Raw genomic sequence first — 16,954 nt, forward strand, 5'->3', positions numbered from 1 at the left:
AAGTTTTCTGCCTGCCATGAGGGCTAGTGTTGTTACTGCCTTGGGTATTGCTACACTGTTAGTGGCGTTGCGAGCGTGGCAACTTTCAGCCGTTGCTGCTGTCAGTTTTGCTAGCTACTTCAGTTTACACTGGCAGTTCTGCTCGGCAGCGCCATCGCAGTGGCCCCTAGTGCTGCTTTTGCCGTCGCTGCCGCTACTGCTGCACTTCTAGCGGCTGCGCAAGAGCTGCCCGAACGAGTATCACTTTTAATACCTCGAAGTTTGTCGGGGAAACGTGAACCTCTTGCTTTACCTGCTTATTGCGCAGTGCGCCCCACATATTTTAACACTCTTCCTTTTGCCTCTCATTTGCAACTACTACGGTACACAGAGCCTAGGGATAGTAGATGTATGGGTAGGTGGTGAAGGGAGGGGTGGCCGCTTGCTCCTCTGCACTTGGACTCAATACTGGCGTTACGTCCGTTGAAATGCCATAGGCTGCTGCCTTGCTGCCAATGGCTGTTATCTTGACCTGCTGGATGTTAGCCATCACTAGCCATTTCTTCAAGACTTTCTCTCGCTCAATCATCGTCCAGGTAGGCCCTTGACGCTGTGCAGCCTCTTCCACGGCTGCCAGCTCTGCTGTCACTGCTGCATTTTCTTCCGCAAACTCTTCTCCAAGCTCCTCTAGCTCTTTGAGCATAGTGGCAGCAGCCTGAGGAGCCCTAAAGGACCCTCGGGAGCCGGAAACAATTGCCGCCTTCAGAGTTTCGTACAGTGACTTGTAGGCATTCTCGATACGGTTCAGGGTGTCCAGTACGATGGTAGAAAGCTGGGAAGCGTGGTCGTCTGCAGGAGTCGCTTCTGTTGAAGCCTCAGGTTCTGCTACTACTAGAAGCGCTCCGTGTGCCTCCGGTTCGGCTTGCTGGGGGGAAGCCGCCACTGCTTGCACACCCTCCTGCACATTTTCTGTCCCGACTTCTGGTACAGCTTCCTGCACGGTTTCTTCCACAGCTTCTGGCACGGTTTCTTCCACAGCTTCTGGCACAGTTTCTGGTACAGCTTCTGGCGCAGTTTCTGGTACAGCTTCTTGCACGGTTTCTTGCCCAGCTTCTGCCTCCGATGTGATTCCAACCTCAGGCTCAGAAACCTCATCTTCCTGTCTTTCCACTGTTTCGGCCATCTCCTGCTGCACCTGTGTCGCTTCTTCTCGGGTCGGCGTTGCCGCCTCCTCCGCAATTTCCGACCGTTGCTCCTCCTGTTGTTCCTTCTGCGGAGTATCCGATGTTACTTCCTGGTCAGCCTTTGCAACCTCCGAGGATGGGCTTTCGGTAGTGACGGGGGTCAAGCCTTCCTTCTGCGGCTGTTGCTCCTCTTGGTTCAGCAGCTGTGCCTTTTCCTGCAAAACCTTAGTGTACACGGCCTCAAGGAGTGCATGCATTTCTTCCAGAATGGCGCCAATTTGGGGGATAGAGATAGGCGCTAGCTGACCTGCCTTCTGCTGGCTCTGCGTCCCCCCTGTCACAGGCAGAGGGACGGGGATTCCGGCTATGAGATTCTTCAACCAATCGAAAAATGAGGTCCAGATTTCATTAGCGTCTTTCAGGTCGGACTGAGTTGACTGTTTGGCGCGTTGGAAGCGGCGTTCCGCGGCTTCGGCTGTTGCCTTCCACAGCTCAACTAACTCTTCGTAAGACGCCTTGAGGTTGTCTTTTTGAGTCTCGTGCCAGACACGGATCTCCTCCTGGAAGGCCTGCAGTTTCTGCACAAAGTCGGTCGGCTTTTGCAAACCCAATGAACTGCCTCCAGACTCTTCCTCAGGCTTCAAGACAGCCTCAGCGGGAGGATTTTGGTCAATTAATGTCGGTTCTTCACCGAGCGCAACGCCTGCATACAACAACCAAACCCTACATTGAACACTTGATTCGCGGGCCCAACGAGAGAAAACCAAAGGCTCTTTTGAGTTAATATGTTCTGCATTCGGTACAAGGAACAGAATCATCTGCAGTTACATGTGGATTTGCTCTCGCTGCCCGGGGAAAAGTCAGCGGGCAGCAAAGCTGGTCTGGGAGTACTGAGTACCTGCAAGCAGCGCTGCCACGAAGGATGCGAGCTTCCAAGTCATTTTGCAAAGGATTCCTAGATCGTCCTTACGTAGTAGACCATAAACATAGAACCCGAGGCTCCTGAGATTAGGCTCGTTGCTAAAGAAACTGGCTGTCGAAAGAAAGTAGAAGAGAGAGGCGTTGAGTATCAAAGTCAGTGGGTTGCCTTCGCAACTGCCGAAGACCTGAGGCGCGATGAAAATTCGCAGCCTTCCATCCGAGAGAAATACCTGCTACACAATTTTGGTTATGGTGAACACCACCCCTTGGGCGTTAGAGGTAGCATCCTCCGCAGCCTGCATCTCAGCCTACGCGAAGCGTTGATCTATCCGCACGCGACACACGACGCCGGCAGGAACGCCTTGCTCGATCAAGCTTCTCTGCGCTAGCTTCATTGAAATATTTTTTACATACTTGAAAAATTAGAAATAAACGCAGGATAACGCCCCCAAATTACATGACACACGGAGTTCCATGGTTAAAATGAATCGAATTGCGCTACGCTTTCATGGGCATTGCAGGCACCTCGAGGATCGTCGGTATTAAATCTCATCTTGCCCAATCATAAGAAGACCAGTTTTTGTAGAGTCTCAAAGTACACTTTCTCAGTAGCATTTCCAGCAAAGCTCGGCAGTGTAATGTGAATTAGCCAACCTCTAGCGCACTTGACATAATCGCCATTCCTTGTTCAAGTGTGCAGCAGAGTGAATATAACCTATTAGGAAGGTGCAAGCCCCCAAAACAATGTGCACAAGTGTCTAGTTGATTGGTAACTGCCGCCAAGAGAGACGCCAATCAATAAGATAGAAGGTGTTTAGTGCACCGAGAATCTATTACATCCCTTCAGCAGTGGATCGCCATATATGGTGCGCTCAGTGATATAATGCCGGACCTGCAAAACACAGCTCGTGAGAGAAGACACTTTCTGTGGTGGTTTTTGTACGGCTGTGTGAGGCCTTCACACTTAAAAACGGCTCAGTGCGTGCAGGAAACCTCATTTACCGCTCCAACTGAGATCACTGCACAAGGACACTTACTTCCTTGAATAGACTGTTCAGAACTGTTTTCCAAAGAGCTATCGCATTCCGTGCCAATGACGGCTCCAATATGTGGGGAGAGGGGCGGCTACGACGGGCGTATCTGCACCCTTTGGGCACCCCAGGCATTTAGAACTAGTTGCACAGAGCATAAAACTCACACGCACGTACCAACGCGTCTTATTGTATTGACCTGACTTTACGTTGCACTGCAGCTTTTTCACAACAATAGTTGCATCCAGCTAGAAATTAGAATCGAATTCTCTAATCGGTATGATGTTTAGTAACCATATTTTTTGCCATGAGGGCTGCTGCAGACTGTGTATTCGAGCCCGAACCTTTGGCCGTTCGAAGTGGCCGGCTTTCCTAGCTGTTCAAGAAGGTGGGCAGACGATGCAGTGCGCGTCCAGGTGGCTAGGACCATTTGCCATCTCCTCACAAATATATGCTTGACAGTACGCTGTCGACTTCCCTAAAAGATGGAGTTGCACAGAACTATTAATGTTGGCTTCTCAGAGAAGTTTCAAAAATCCCTTAATTATTCGCAAACTTTGCTGCGCGGGCAAAAGTCCTGGGTGTAGACGGATGATCAAGAGAGCTGTAGAGGTGCTGGATGTTAGGACGCTTCAGCGCCGAGGACACACTAGACGGGAGTTCCTAGTGAGTTAAGGTGTTGAACGTCTGCCTCACTAGTTACGTGAGGAGCAGTAGCAAGCTTTGCTGCAAACGAGAAAATTCGCTGCTCCGTTTGGTTAAAAACGCTAGTTGCCATAAATACCCCGCTTGTTCCTTTAGTTGGCCTTCCCCGGGGTATGCTCTGCCCAATTGACCAAACTCCATACACGCTTATTGCTTGTAACATCCCCGGTTTGTATCTTTGTTTCCCGCTACATTCGGTTTTATGACGGGGTGCTCTCAACTATGCAGTCTCCACAGTCATCCTTTATGCCTCTTTGGGGCCTAAAATCACACGTTGCTACACGCATCGACTGTTTTCCATGCAAAGACTGTTCTGTAAGGCCCGAGAGCACTGCTGAGCCTAAGTACATTCTAATCTATATCCTTTTACACCAAGCTTTTTCGTAGCCGGAAGGTCAGAGTTCAACCGTCCGATGACACCGAGGCAAAAGAAGCATCGTGGATCTTGTTGGCTTGGTCGCTTGTTCGTTGGCCGCTAGTGTGTGTATTCTTCTCTGCGTCGACTGTATTTCAGTGGTAGGCGTACACATTTGCTGATAGGCTTTCCTGCCCGCCGGTGGAGTGGCGTCAGGAACAGCTCTTCGGACTTCCTGCAAGCAGATGGTCTCTCCATGCAAGTTCGGGACAAGGCGGGTTAATTTCGATAAATTCTATTTGGGAATGCGGGGGGAACTGTAGCGGGATCAGTTGAACTTATACGCTCTCTACTGCACTAGTCATATTTATAAAGTACTAGGAAGTCGAGAAACTCGTTTGTCATGCTTATCTTCTATAGTGCAAAGTACTGTTAGTTTGATAGAAGAAGAAGCAAAATTGTGCGTCTGCGCTATGTCATGCGTAACTCGCTGTGAATACTCGGTGTGCTTGAAAGGTGCAGTTGGGCGCCTCCTTGGTGTTGGTCTCCTTGTATGTCAAAAACTATGAAGGGCTCCTGCAGGAAAATGCAAAAGTTATTTTTGAGGAACACTCGGTAAATTTCTGTCAAGTTACTACTGAGTCTGGAGTTAAGTGTTTACCTATGGCGACCTTGGGTAGAGCGCTATTATAGTTAATGCCAAGTAAAAAATTACTAGTTTTGCATACCGTGCGAATACGTATTTCATCCCGCTACGTATTACCCCCGCTTTGTGAAAGTCAGTAAGTTGTGCTCCACACCCGGCCGACGAGGCCATCTGCATGCAAGGGAGCAGATGTGTTCCCTCGATCGCCAGTTTCGAGGCAGGTAGAAATGCGGAAAGCAGAGCAAGTAGTAGCAAGAACGTAGGCATAAGCTGACTAAGGGAAATAGAAGGAAGAAAGCCATGCAGTAAGCAACAACGCATGAATGACCAAGCCAACCGGATCTCAGCGGTCCCATTGGTCGTCATCATTAGAACGCCGATATGTTAGCGTTTCGGGTCTCTCATTTGGGTGCATGTGAACATTTAAGAAAGCGTCCATGAAATTGGACGTTGACTATACTTTTGGTCAGTATTCTTTGTGAAGTTAGTTGCTGGGTGGGGTTTTGTGCTAGCTCACATGCGCCATCTAACTTTCATTTCCTGCATACTCGCTGGATTTTGCGCAGAAGCACTTGTCGATCCATGCACTTTGACATTTTAGACAGATTATCCACCCGCCTCTAGCTTCCCTCTTCGTGCCATGGAAGGCTCCAATACTTCCGGACGTAGCTTGGGCCTGACCCGGGAAATTACTGAATACGATGCTCCAGATGATTCCCAGGTGGCCAGTTTGCTCACAGCTCGTCATTATTTAGCACCTCCGCGACGTATTACTTTATATTTGTTGATTTGTGTGATACCTCCATCAAAATTCAGATTGAATTTTCTAGTAAAGATCCAGCTGCAAGCCACTAAGACGGGAGGCCTGCTTATGATCATCTAGTCTTACTGCGCTGCAACGCCGCCCAAATGGAGAAGTTGACTAACTTTATCAAGGCACCAAGTCTACCACGCTCACCATAAACGAGTGTTATCGAGAAGACCAGGAGGTGCTTCCTCGTAGCATTTCGCGGCACACTAACCTTTACAGTGCGCAGCTGCGGCCGCACGCATTCCTTCCATTGATGGCATACCTAGTAATTAGTCATGATGCACGTGCTCAACAAACAAATTTCGAGCCATGTTAATAGAACCCAGTTCAAGTATAAAGTAGCATTTGATTGCCACGGCCTTGTCGTTCGTTGTATGCTGCCGGCCCTCAGCATACCTGATTCCTGGGGACTGCGCCAATAAGTGAAGCCGCAATTTGCAACTACGAATCATATACTCTGATAGCACATCCGTTTACAGTCTTATGTCAAGAAGCTCTGGCATTTTTTTACCTTTAGTGTGAATATGTGTAAGCGAAGGATTGAACCCTGGTGAGCCCGCAACTGAGGCTCGACCCTCTGTAGCCCCCTCTTCACTGCGATGTAGAGTGTATGAGGAGCTTTCCATTTTCTTGATGTGGTTCCGTTGCTCAACCAAGCAGCCTGCTTCTTTCGGACCCAACTTTGCTGATCAAATTCTTTTACTTATTACATGCGGTGGCAGCCCCGGATAATGTGATCGAAGTGTCAACAATTGATGCAGGTACTTTGTTGGGGAACTGCTTAGGCTTGTATTTTCCCTTTTTCTTTCTTCCTCCTTTCACCTTGGACTGTAGGCTAGGGCCCGTTAACACAGCTCCAACATCCATTGGTGCGAATCCCGATTTCGTTCTTCCCTTTTCCAAGCAGGAAGGAGCAAGAAATGCGCTCTTTTGCTCCTAAAGCCTCAAGCACTTGACTACTTGTGAAGAGGCTCCCGGCCAATTATTCAATCGCTGAGTCGCTTTTCATCTCGCGGACACCTGACATCACAGTGCGTGTAGACATGAAATTAGCTTCTAGTGAAGCAGGAGTTCATCTACTTCTTGGCTTGTGAGACCAATATTTGGCGATGTACCTACGTATTGGTAAACTAACCTGGTTAAGCTTCCCCAATTATCCCAAAGCTTGCTATTAAGCAGGACTCGACACATACCGATGCGTCAGGGGGTGTACTGAGGCTTGAACTATATCGGTGCTTGCCAACAAACAATAAGTCTACATCATGAAGCGCTTCATTTTCAGCTGACCATGGAATAAAGACCATTGGTTTATCTTCACGGGGAAAGCAGTGCAAGGTACAATTCCAACCGGGTGATAACTGGCATATTATACTCTTCCAGCTTCAGAGCTACAGCACACATTAGCTTGCGGACCGTCCTCTGCTGCCCCCACAGGCGTTGTGCTAGCGTCAACTTCTATCATAATAAATTTTTTCTCTTGGAGTGTTGCCGATGATTACAACCAGTGGATGATCAGGAAAGAACTCCATCAAAATAGGAGATGCCACTATAAAAAGAGGTCCATCAAATACCTTCGGTGGGAAACACTTGATAGAAAGTAAAAGCGTGCTTCTCAAAGGAATCCGCCCTTCACCTACCAGCTACTAAAATTCCAGACGCGAGAGGAGAGGACAATCACGGTGCGCATAGCTTCACCCACTGGCCTCCAAGCATTCGCAGCTAGCTGCACATAGCATCTGGTGCACACAGAGAACCACACGTGTTCTTCTGCTGACGCGACAGTAAGCTTCAATATAAAAGATATATGGACAGGCAAAGTAATGAGTCGATCCATTTCTAGTTCATTATTTAAATACACCCAATGTGGTAGAAGGTGTTGCAGTGCAGTATAGCCCGCCACACTCCTCGTCTATTAGCAGCGCATGCTCTCAACATCATTGATTAAGGGTTTCGCTTCCGTTGTCGTCATTCTTCTTCCTTGCAGGAAGATAAAATTACTAGCAGTTGGGCAATTTGAGCCGCTACACCGAGAGCCGTGAGTCTCGGGAAATGCGAAGCCATCAATTCTTTGGAAAGAAGAGGCTTAGTGCTTTCTACTCCTGTCAAATGCCTTGTTGCCACCCAGCTTATGAGCACCTGACTGGACAGTCGTCATGAGATGCTCAACGCGCAGGGGCCCGTCCCAGCACCTTCGCATTTGTGTATATAGAATGTATGGCACTACTGACTACTTATCCTGTACATTTCTATATATTGTTCATTGCAGACGACTGTGGAATCGATACCAAAAGGTGCAATGTTTTTATGCATGTGCGCCAGGTGTTCTGCCACTAGCTGCGAATGCTCAAAGTAATTACAAGATGCATCTAGGACACTATCCTTTACCCCTCATGTCAAGAACTCTGTTGGGTGAAGGCTGGGGAATGCAGAAGTTCTTTTGAGAAACACCAAGCAACCTTCTGCCCGGTGGTGTGTATTGAGATTAGAGTTCAAATTTCCCTATGGAGATCTCAGATGGAGGGTTGAACGCGATCTATTCTGTTTCTCACGAGTGTGAGGGCTGAGGCCTTAGGACGATGTGCAAATTGTGAATTCGATTCTCCACGACACACAGTCTATTGGTGCTCGGACCGTGATGATGCAGTCCACCAATGCGTGCAGCATCCCGCTGTGGCAAGTGCTGACTCGATACCCCGTTAATCACTGGGAGCCACAGGGTAAGCGTGGCCGTGATACTGCTCTCTAGGCCGCAGAGCCTTGTGTATGCGAGAGAAACAGGAGAAGGGGAGAGGAATAACAAATCAGGGCACCGAGAAGGGTACGGGGACATATTGGAGCATGTATGCAGCATCTATTTGCAGTGTCTGCCTGGATCGCGGCCCTAATAGAGTCGCTACATACAAATGCACACTGCAAGAAAAACGAGCGCAGAAAAAGTGCAGGGAGGGCAAAGAACGCCCACACCACCTGGGAGCGTCTACCAGCCCCCACCTAATATTACCCAAGGGGCCCCTCACAAAAGCAGATTATGAGTTGCGGTTCGCTGTTTTCTTATAAACAGACAAGTAATTATCAAATTTCAGAACTCTCTAAACTCCTTCTTTGGCGGGCAACGGTCGATCCACACGAAACTGCGTCAGCTGTACATCCAGTGCAGCCCCCACGGCTCCTGCGGCAGCGTCCACAGTGGCTGTGGCTGCGGCTTCTTCGCATCGATTGGTGGCTGCTTTTCGCGCATGAAGGTGTAGAATGGGGGAAGGGAATAGAGCAATTGATCTGTTGCGCGTTAAGCGGCATTGTGTGGCACCTCCTGCGTCCGTAGCTGCTGCTGCTGTTGCTGGTGCTCCTGCAGCCGTTGTTGCGGTTTCACTTGGACCTTGCGCTGTACCTTGCCTAACCTAAACACTTTCTGTCTTGTTAGATGCCACCTGAGGCTCAGTGCGCCTTAGGCCGCTATAAGGCCCCTTCCGGAGCCGTTGAAGACGCTCCTTGCCAGGGCCTGACTCGTGCTGCCCCACTCTACACCCTGAGAAGCGTTTGTCTTTGTTCGTAATCCAACCTGGATCCTGTGTAACCCACCCTTTTACCGAAATTGCAGCACTGCGCTGCGGCTGCGATCGCTGCCGTCCCCGCAGCAGCCGCAGCAAGCAAGGTGCCGTTCCCCAAACGAAGCTGAAGACTTGCCAAGCGCATCCCAGGGGATTTGGCCACTTGCGCTGTCTCGACAGTTGAAGCGGCCTTTAGCCCCTCAATGTCTGTGTTTCTGCGGCGACCTCTTACCCGTTGTATCACTGAGTCCTAGCGAGCCTGCCTGGCGTGTGTATCCGGTGTAACAGGACCCCTTTCCGCGTCTTGGAATCTGACTCCATCATCTTGTACCCGCGAGGCTGCTTTGGCGTGTGCTTCTCCGCATAGGGGGGATCTTCCTGCCTCCGTGACTGCCACACGACTCGTATCCAGGCCCTTTATTTTTTGTTCTCCAGCCAGCCACGTCAATGAGGGTCCGTCACTTGCACAGCTTCCTGCAGGAGCGGCAGCTGCTCAAAATTAGCAGCCTCGAGGAGCTCTCTGGTCGCCGCCTAGGCATTGATGCAGTGTATTGGCTACGAGGCCTCCCTTGCTACCCGGACGCCTTGCTGGGACCAACTGGTGAGGGGCGTGCAGCGCTCGTTGCCGCAATCCGAGAGGAGCTGCTGAAGCTGAAGGAGATCGGCATAACCCCCGTCTTCGTATTCAGAGGAATAGAGCCTCCTGGTCACCACTTGTTCAGCCAGCAGCAACCGCAAGTGGAGGCGTGGGAAGGATACTACGCCAATGGAAGGGAAGCGGCCTCCCCACAGTTTGCGGGGTGCTGCAGTCGCGTGCCTCCCGACGCGGAGAGGCTTGCCTTGCAGTTGCTGCAGCAACTCGGCTATGAGGCACTCCACGCGGCATACTTAACTCCCCCCCAGCTAGCGTATCTCCTGCAGACGGGCTTCATTCACGCTGCCTTGGCACCCCCCTCCGTCTTGCTCTTCGGCTTGTCGCGAATCATCACGCAGCTGGACGTGGAGGGCTCTTTCTTCACCTGGCTAGAAAAAAGCGAACTGCTTCAATCGCTGGGCGTGACTGAAGAACAGCTAGCGGACAGCTGTCTCCTAGCCGGCACAGACTACTGCCTAACCTTCCCTTACCTCAATCTGACACAGTTCCAGCCAGGTTCTTCCTGCTTTTCCTTTGGATCCGCCGTCGAATTCATCCGTCAGGCCCCTATCAGCAGCTACCTGCACCAGTTCCCAAGCGACCAAATGAAGTTTGAGCACGTAGACGGGTATATGGCCTCCCCACATCTCTTCCTTGCAGATAGCTTTCTCTATACACTGGCCCCGTGCTTTCTAAACCCCTGTCTCCGTGCAGATGAATATAAATATTTATATGTATGTAGGTATTGAAATATGCATTTTTTGGCATCTCGTTATGTACAGGTCAACCTAGCTGCAAATAGATACAAGCATATACATATATATACATGTATGTATCTGTATATACATAGATAGATATAGATATATATTTGTATGTGTGTATGTATGGATTGTCTCGCCTTATCTCGGAGTGTTTTTCTTGGTTGAGGACTTTGGAGTAATACATGCACCTGTAGCTGTACACGGAGCACGATATATATATATATATGTGTATATATAGCCCCCATTGTTCGTTTCTGTGAAGAGTCTTCTGTTTGTGTGTGTGTGTGGGGGGGGGGGGCCTCTTTCTTGATTTTTCTGTACTGTAAAGCATGCATGGTCTGCGTCTTGTGGGGTTGTTTTGCTTTATGAGTGTGTTTGCATGTTTCCTGTTCTGTACGTCTGAGAATTCCCTAAGCGTGCGCGGTGTGTGTGGAATGCGCCTCTTTGTTAGCCCCTCACCTCTGCGGCTTGCTGCGTTTGCGCTGCAGATACTGCGTGGGCAAGTGTCTCCTCTCGTATCCCTTGGTGCTGAAGGAAACGGGGCATGTGGAAATCTTTACGTCGGGTTCAGCGCAGCAGCCAGCACGCGCGCCTCTGCCTCCTAAGGATTTTGCGCAGATTGTCGGTCTGCGGCTGCCCCCGGCAGTGTATGTACACCTCGCGCAAGGCCGTCTCTCGCGGAACATTGCAGTGGCGCTCGCTCAGGGGGAGTGGGCAGAGCCTTGCCTTCCGACAGTGAATTCTGTTGAATACGCAGAGGCTTTCTCAGAAGCCACGCAGTACAGACTGAAGGCGCTGTGTAGGTTTCTGCTTGCGCCTTTCAGCTCGCGTGCTGTCTGTGCCGTAGTCTCCCTTCCCGGCGTCTCGTCGTCGAGTTTTTTTCTCCCTCTCTCTCCATGCAACGGGCTCCTGTGGATCTCGACTCTTTTAATTGGACGAAGCGCTGTGTGTTCAAGCAAACTAGAGTGTGGCATTTCGGTGAGAGGGGGCGATGCAGTTGGTGTCGCTAGACAGTTTGTGCTGGTGCCGATGCGCTCAGGGCTCGTGGCGATGCATCTGCATAGCAAATTCCAGAATAGGCCGGTTGTGTTTTCTCGAGTGGGGGGTGAAGGAGCTACGGAGACGGGTGCGCATGCGTTGCCTCCCGTTAGCTGCAGCAGCAGTCTGAAACGCCGCTGGCATGTCTCTGCGGCAGCGGTAGCAGCTGAACTTCACCGACAGAATAAGGACTCTGTCGACTTGGGATTCTGCTTGGAATGGTTCGCGAACGCGCCTGATCAGCAGAAGCAGCATTTGTTCTTCGGAGAGTCTGCAGGGGTGGCTGCAGCCGCAGGCCGTGCAGCAGCAGCTGCAGGGGCAGACATGGAGAGGAGAGCGCTACAAGCAGCAGTGCTGTTTCAGCTGTTGGATGCTGTCGGGCTGTTTACCGAAGGCGGCGATAGCACCGTCTTTGGAGCTGCTCTAGCCGCAGTTCCCCCCGTGCAGCAGGTATAATTATGCCCCTTCCTCCTCGGCCCCTGCTGCTGCAGCGCAGTGCATGCGAATAAATGCCGTCATTTTGTAGACATGTTGTGCGAGCCGTCCTCTTACATCGACCTGCGCGTATATATCTATATATGTATATGTATGTATATAGATACATATATGCCTAAGTGTGCATGCGTTTTGTGTGTGAATAAGCATGCACACGCGAGGCTTTCAGCGAGGTTTCGCGTCCACGCGGTTCTGCTGTGGAGATTGTGTGCTGCGGGATGGCTTTATGCGTTGTCACACCTTATGCCCCTAGACATGGAGATGCACAGACGCCTCATCAAGGCTGCCTCTTAGATAGGAGAGGGGGTTGCTAGGTCTCATTATTGCGTCTCGTGCCCGCATGCACATCCACCGCATGTATCCCAGCGCTTTGCTTCTGTGCTTCGTACCTCCGTCCTGTGTTACTGCTGCCCTCTCTGCGCTTGAAATTCCGCCGGCCTGTTCTTTGGAAGGAGCTATATGGAGCCTTGACGGTTTTCCTTTACCCTGGGCGTGTGTTTTACACGTTTTTGTAATAATAATGGACGTTTCCGTGCGTATGGACATGTGTCTCTCAAAACATGCATGCATGCATGCATGCATGTGTATTCACGCATGTAGTCGTGCATGTATGTCTCTATGTATGCATACATGTGTGCATGCGTGTATGTATATATGTATACATGCGTGCAGTCCTGCATCTATGTCTCTATGTATGCATACATGCGTGCATGCAGCTATCGGTGTGTCTGCCTTTCTCGGTGTCAGTGAGTTATTAATGGCTTTCTGCGGTCTTTCTTCAAGGCCTGAGTTTCTGCCAAGTCTCTGCTGCGTTCAGGAGGCAATATTTGTGTGTCTGGAGTTGCTCAAGATGGGGCTGTTGAGTGGTGACCCCATAGAGCCCCCCAGCGGAAAGCCGTATCCTTCGGGTGTACAGGCAGTTCTTATGCGGCCATATCCAGGTGCTTCGGAGGAAGAGACGAGTGCAGGAACAGTGCAGCGGGCGGCTTTGCTTCTCCAGCGCATTGCCTCGTTGCTGCCTCTGCGTATTAATCAGCGGAGGCCATGGGAAAGCGACATCTGCATGGATTTCATGGGATACAACTGTGTTGTCTGCCTCATTAGATCTGCCCTCAGAGAAGTCACGGAAGCCGCCCTTGTTAGCAAGCTGCTCAAGCATGCGGAGCTTGTAAGCAGCCAGCGCCGCTGGGGTGGTTGTTCGTGTGGGGCTTGTAGGAAGGGGCACCGTCATCGTGTAGGGTGTGAGGCGTAATGTTGGCGGCTGTTTGTGACGCGGTATTGATGAATTTTTTTCTGAAGTGTTGTGCTGTGTGCCTGGGAAATCGCTCGTCAGACACAGGGGGGCTGTCGGGCTGCGCATGCGCAGCCTGGAAGCCTCCGGAGGTGTCTCTTGTACTGAGTGGGTGGGGGCTTTGGTGCGTGTGCGCGTGAGTTGTGTATTTGCTCAGGTAGAGGTGCTTCCGCGGCCGGAAGCAAGCCAGGGGTTTCTGCCACTTTTCCCAAGTAGTGGCTATACACTGGGCCTAGTGACACGATGGTTCTTGCACTATGAGGGGGCTGCTGAGTTGGCTGCGTTCGAAGCCGAGATCAGGGCTGCCTATCCGGCTGCAGAGGACCCTGTCTCCGATTTGTGCGCCGGCCTTAAACTGTGGCAGGTGTTCTGTAGACTTCTGAAGAGCCTCAGTTTCTCCGTAGACGTGGCGGATCTGCTGGAGGACGTACACTGCGCGGAGGCACTGGTCGCGAGGCAGGTGGCAGCAACCGGCATCAAAAACCACCCAGCGTTCAAACTGTGATAGAACTTTCCCGACTGACAGCTAATAGCCATAGGCGCAATGGAGACGGCAGAACGCGCATTCTAGTTCATGGGGTCCGTGGGATGTGTCGTTATTCGCGGTGGTTCTGTGCAGCAGTTGCACACCATGTAGCCGCTACTGCTGCTGTGTAAACGTGGCACTCAGCCAAACACGGTTGTGTAGCCGCTTGGCCCTCTTCTGTCTGGTGCAGTAGACGCAGGGCAGTGCTGCATTTCGATTCAAGGAGCATTAGAGGGGCGCTCGAGTGCCCTTTGCGTATAGGTTTGTCGCGCCGAACTGGCGTTGCAGCAGCAGCAGCTGCAGTAACAGCGTGGGCAGCCTTCATTTCCATGATGATGCACGGGTGGGAAAGGGGTTTCGTATTTGCTTCATGTGTTTCTGCGGCGGCAACTGCCTAGCGACGGCACTCCCTAGCGGTCCGCAACTGTACGAAGCCGCTGCAGCCCCTTTGGGGGTCTTCCCAAAAGGCTGCAGGAACCCTACCGAATGCATGTGCATGGAGGGTTCCTATTAATATCTCAGTGTTGCAACACTATGACTTTACGGCGACACGTGGAGAAGATGGCCGTTACCTTTCCTAAAAATGGAATGCTTCCCTCCTTCTAACGGCTGTTGCTGCTGCTGCCTCGGCTGAACTGCTGCTTTTTTCCTCACGAACGCCTAAGAGGCGTGTAGAGTAAAGAGAGGCAGTCCACCGGCTCTTGCCGCTGTCGCCGCACACCCTGCTGCTGCTGTTTGGGGTGTATCGTGGCACTGCGAGTGTCTTCGCCTCTTGCCCTTTGCAGGAGGTCCTGTGGGCTGTCCGTGTACAGGGCTAGCCTGTCGATGCCCTCAGCGAGATCCACCAAGTCTGCAGCACGCACCGCAGGAACGCAGCAAGTTTGCCAATGCCAGCCTCTCCCCGCCTTGTGCGCAGCCGCACAGGCATCGCGTTGCACCGCGTGCGGTCTCTGCTGCGCACCGCCTGCGAGCTGCCGCGGAGCCACTGCAACGACAGCACTGATTAGAGCGGCTCCTGGTGTGTTGCACTGGCACTTGGCCTCTCTCTGTGCTCCTGCCGTTCGGAAGAAACTGCATGCAGCACTGTCTGAAGGCCGCCGTGCACGCTGTTCAGAAAAAGCGGGCGCCTGCCCCTTCGCTGCGAAGCTCATGCGTACCTGTGAGGCCCCCCATCGGCACAGCAGTTCGCTGCGTGGTGGCGGCTTTCGCAAGGGGGCCCCCCTCACTGGCGAACGAGAAGCGGGTCTCGTGAACGGCATAGGCCGATCCACAGGAGCACGTTGTCGGCGAGTCGAAGACTACGCATTTTTGAGAACGGTTCCTGGCAGTGGTTCCTGCTGAGGCTGGCGGAGCTTTTTTAGAGGGGGCTGCCCTCGCAGGGGGGTGGCACTTCAAACAGCGGCGAGTGACCGCGTGGTGGTCTCGGTACGAGTGCTTGCAGCGGCAGCGGAGGTCTCCCGAGCCTTGAATCGGGAGGAAACTGTAGTGCGGGCAGCTGCAGCCGGGGACTAGGCACTTTACGGGCTGAGGCAGTGCCTGCTGCTGTTGGCTTTGTTCCTGTCTCCCGCGGGGGGGGGCATGGGCAGGCTGTCGCTGCTGGAAAACGCGGTGCTCTCTGAAAGTATGGCTGCAGAGGCAGCGGCTAAAGGGCCCTACAGCTCTGCATCGCAGTCCTGTTGGAACGCACACCCAAAAACAGAGGAGAGCATCTGAAGAGGCGGCCGTCTCTCGGAGGGCCTCATATGCCTTCGCGCACACGAACGCACAGGCAGGCTGAAAGCCGAATGGAAACGCTGTCCACGCAAAATTAGAAAAAGCCATCTTTCACGAAGGGTGCGCGGCAGTCAAGTGACACCGAGATGCGCACCTAGATATAGCGGTATATGTATATATATATATGTAGATAGATAGATAGATATATATATATATACCGCTCTCTCTAGGTAGAGGGGCCCCTGAATGGCAGGCAGGCCCTTTCTCAACTGTTCTCCCGGGGGAAGAGGCGGGAGTGCACGACGAGGAATTACAAGGCAACGCCTCGTAACACAAAGCAGAACTGCCGTAGGGCCTATGCAAGGGGAAGCTTTTCTAAAAATGTGTCCTGTTTCTGCATACAGAGGATGCTTGCTGCCTTGCAGTATTCGGGTGCGGAGCAGCGCCTGCTGGATCATCTGTATGAGCGAGGTGCAGCAAGGAAATTTGAAGACACCAGGCCAAGAGCAGCAGGGAGACACGCAGTAAACGCCAAGCAGGAGGGGGCATACACTAAGGGCCCACCTTCGGGGTAAGAAGGACGCCTCCGTCCGTGGCTCCCACCAGAGCATCGTACTCCAAATACGCATCCACATGCCTTTGATCTTCTGCAGAGAGTCGCATTGAGCTCATCCTCAGACGCTCTGTGTTGCTGATTCGCTGCAGCTTAGTTTTGTTGCCGGCCTTGTTCTGGTCAAAGACGAAAACGGGCGCGCTGGGGGCACCTGCGCAGTCGACAGCCCACACAAACTGCGGCTTTTTAAAAGTGCGCTGCTTCAGTCGCAGTCTCCAGCGTCCGTGTGCCTCTGCTTTGTTTCTCCTTCTTTTCCCTTGAGACTTCAAGTCAAGGATGCCCTCCACGGAGGCGCACACTTTCCACGGCGCTCACCCCTTCCGTCTACAGCTAGGAAAAATGAGCGCAGTGGTCAATATGCCATAACAAGCTGCTGGAGGTGCTATTGATGCAAATTCTTGTGGCTCTGGTTTTGCAAGCAAGCACCTGAAACGTTGCTAGGGTCACCTCATGCAGCTGCAGGCCAGGCGGGGTAGCGAGCGGTCTACAGAGTTGAGTGGAGTGCGCACACATCCCGCACGAATAGTTGATAGAAACAGGATTTATTTTGTGTCTTAAGGCGAAGAGTTACTTTTGCCACGCTCCGTTGGAACGCCACAGAACAGCAATGGCTAGATGGGGAGGCCTGCAGGCCTCACTCACTGAATCCGAGTATCCATGCCGACGGCGGATTTCACGCCGCCGCATACAATATATGCCCACA

The 16,954-nt window shown here is 51.9% G+C and overlaps 3 protein-coding genes across 3 annotated transcripts; 1 reads left to right on the top strand and 2 right to left on the bottom strand.

Annotated features, from left to right (window-relative positions):
- Positions 1 to 373: 373 nt before the first annotated feature.
- On the bottom strand, positions 374 to 1,981 carry LOC34622463 (retinitis pigmentosa 1-like 1 protein). The gene has a single exon (XM_026336689.1). The coding sequence runs from the start codon at positions 1,979 to 1,981 to the stop codon at positions 374 to 376; it is 1,608 nt and encodes a 535-aa protein (XP_026192474.1).
- Positions 1,982 to 9,627: 7,646 nt separating this feature from the next.
- On the top strand, positions 9,628 to 13,904 carry LOC34622462. The gene is made up of 5 exons (XM_026336690.1): positions 9,628 to 10,442; positions 11,064 to 11,374; positions 11,675 to 12,063; positions 12,926 to 13,276; positions 13,557 to 13,904. The coding sequence occupies exons 1-5, from the start codon at positions 9,628 to 9,630 to the stop codon at positions 13,902 to 13,904; spliced, it is 2,214 nt and encodes a 737-aa protein (XP_026192475.1).
- A 1,131-nt stretch (positions 13,905 to 15,035) lies between these two features.
- Positions 15,036 to 16,301, bottom strand: LOC34622461 (protein FAM221A). The gene is made up of 2 exons (XM_026336691.1): positions 16,203 to 16,301; positions 15,036 to 15,671 (listed from the first exon to the last, which is right to left on the bottom strand). Exons 1-2 carry the CDS (start codon positions 16,299 to 16,301, stop codon positions 15,036 to 15,038), a joined length of 735 nt encoding a protein of 244 aa, XP_026192476.1.
- Positions 16,302 to 16,954: the final 653 nt, after the last annotated feature.

The sequence above is a fragment of the Cyclospora cayetanensis genome, unplaced genomic scaffold (genome assembly GCF_002999335.1).
Source record: "Cyclospora cayetanensis isolate NF1_C8 unplaced genomic scaffold, CcayRef3 CcayRef3_contig_141, whole genome shotgun sequence".
Taxonomy (NCBI): Eukaryota; Apicomplexa; class Conoidasida; order Eucoccidiorida; family Eimeriidae; genus Cyclospora; species Cyclospora cayetanensis.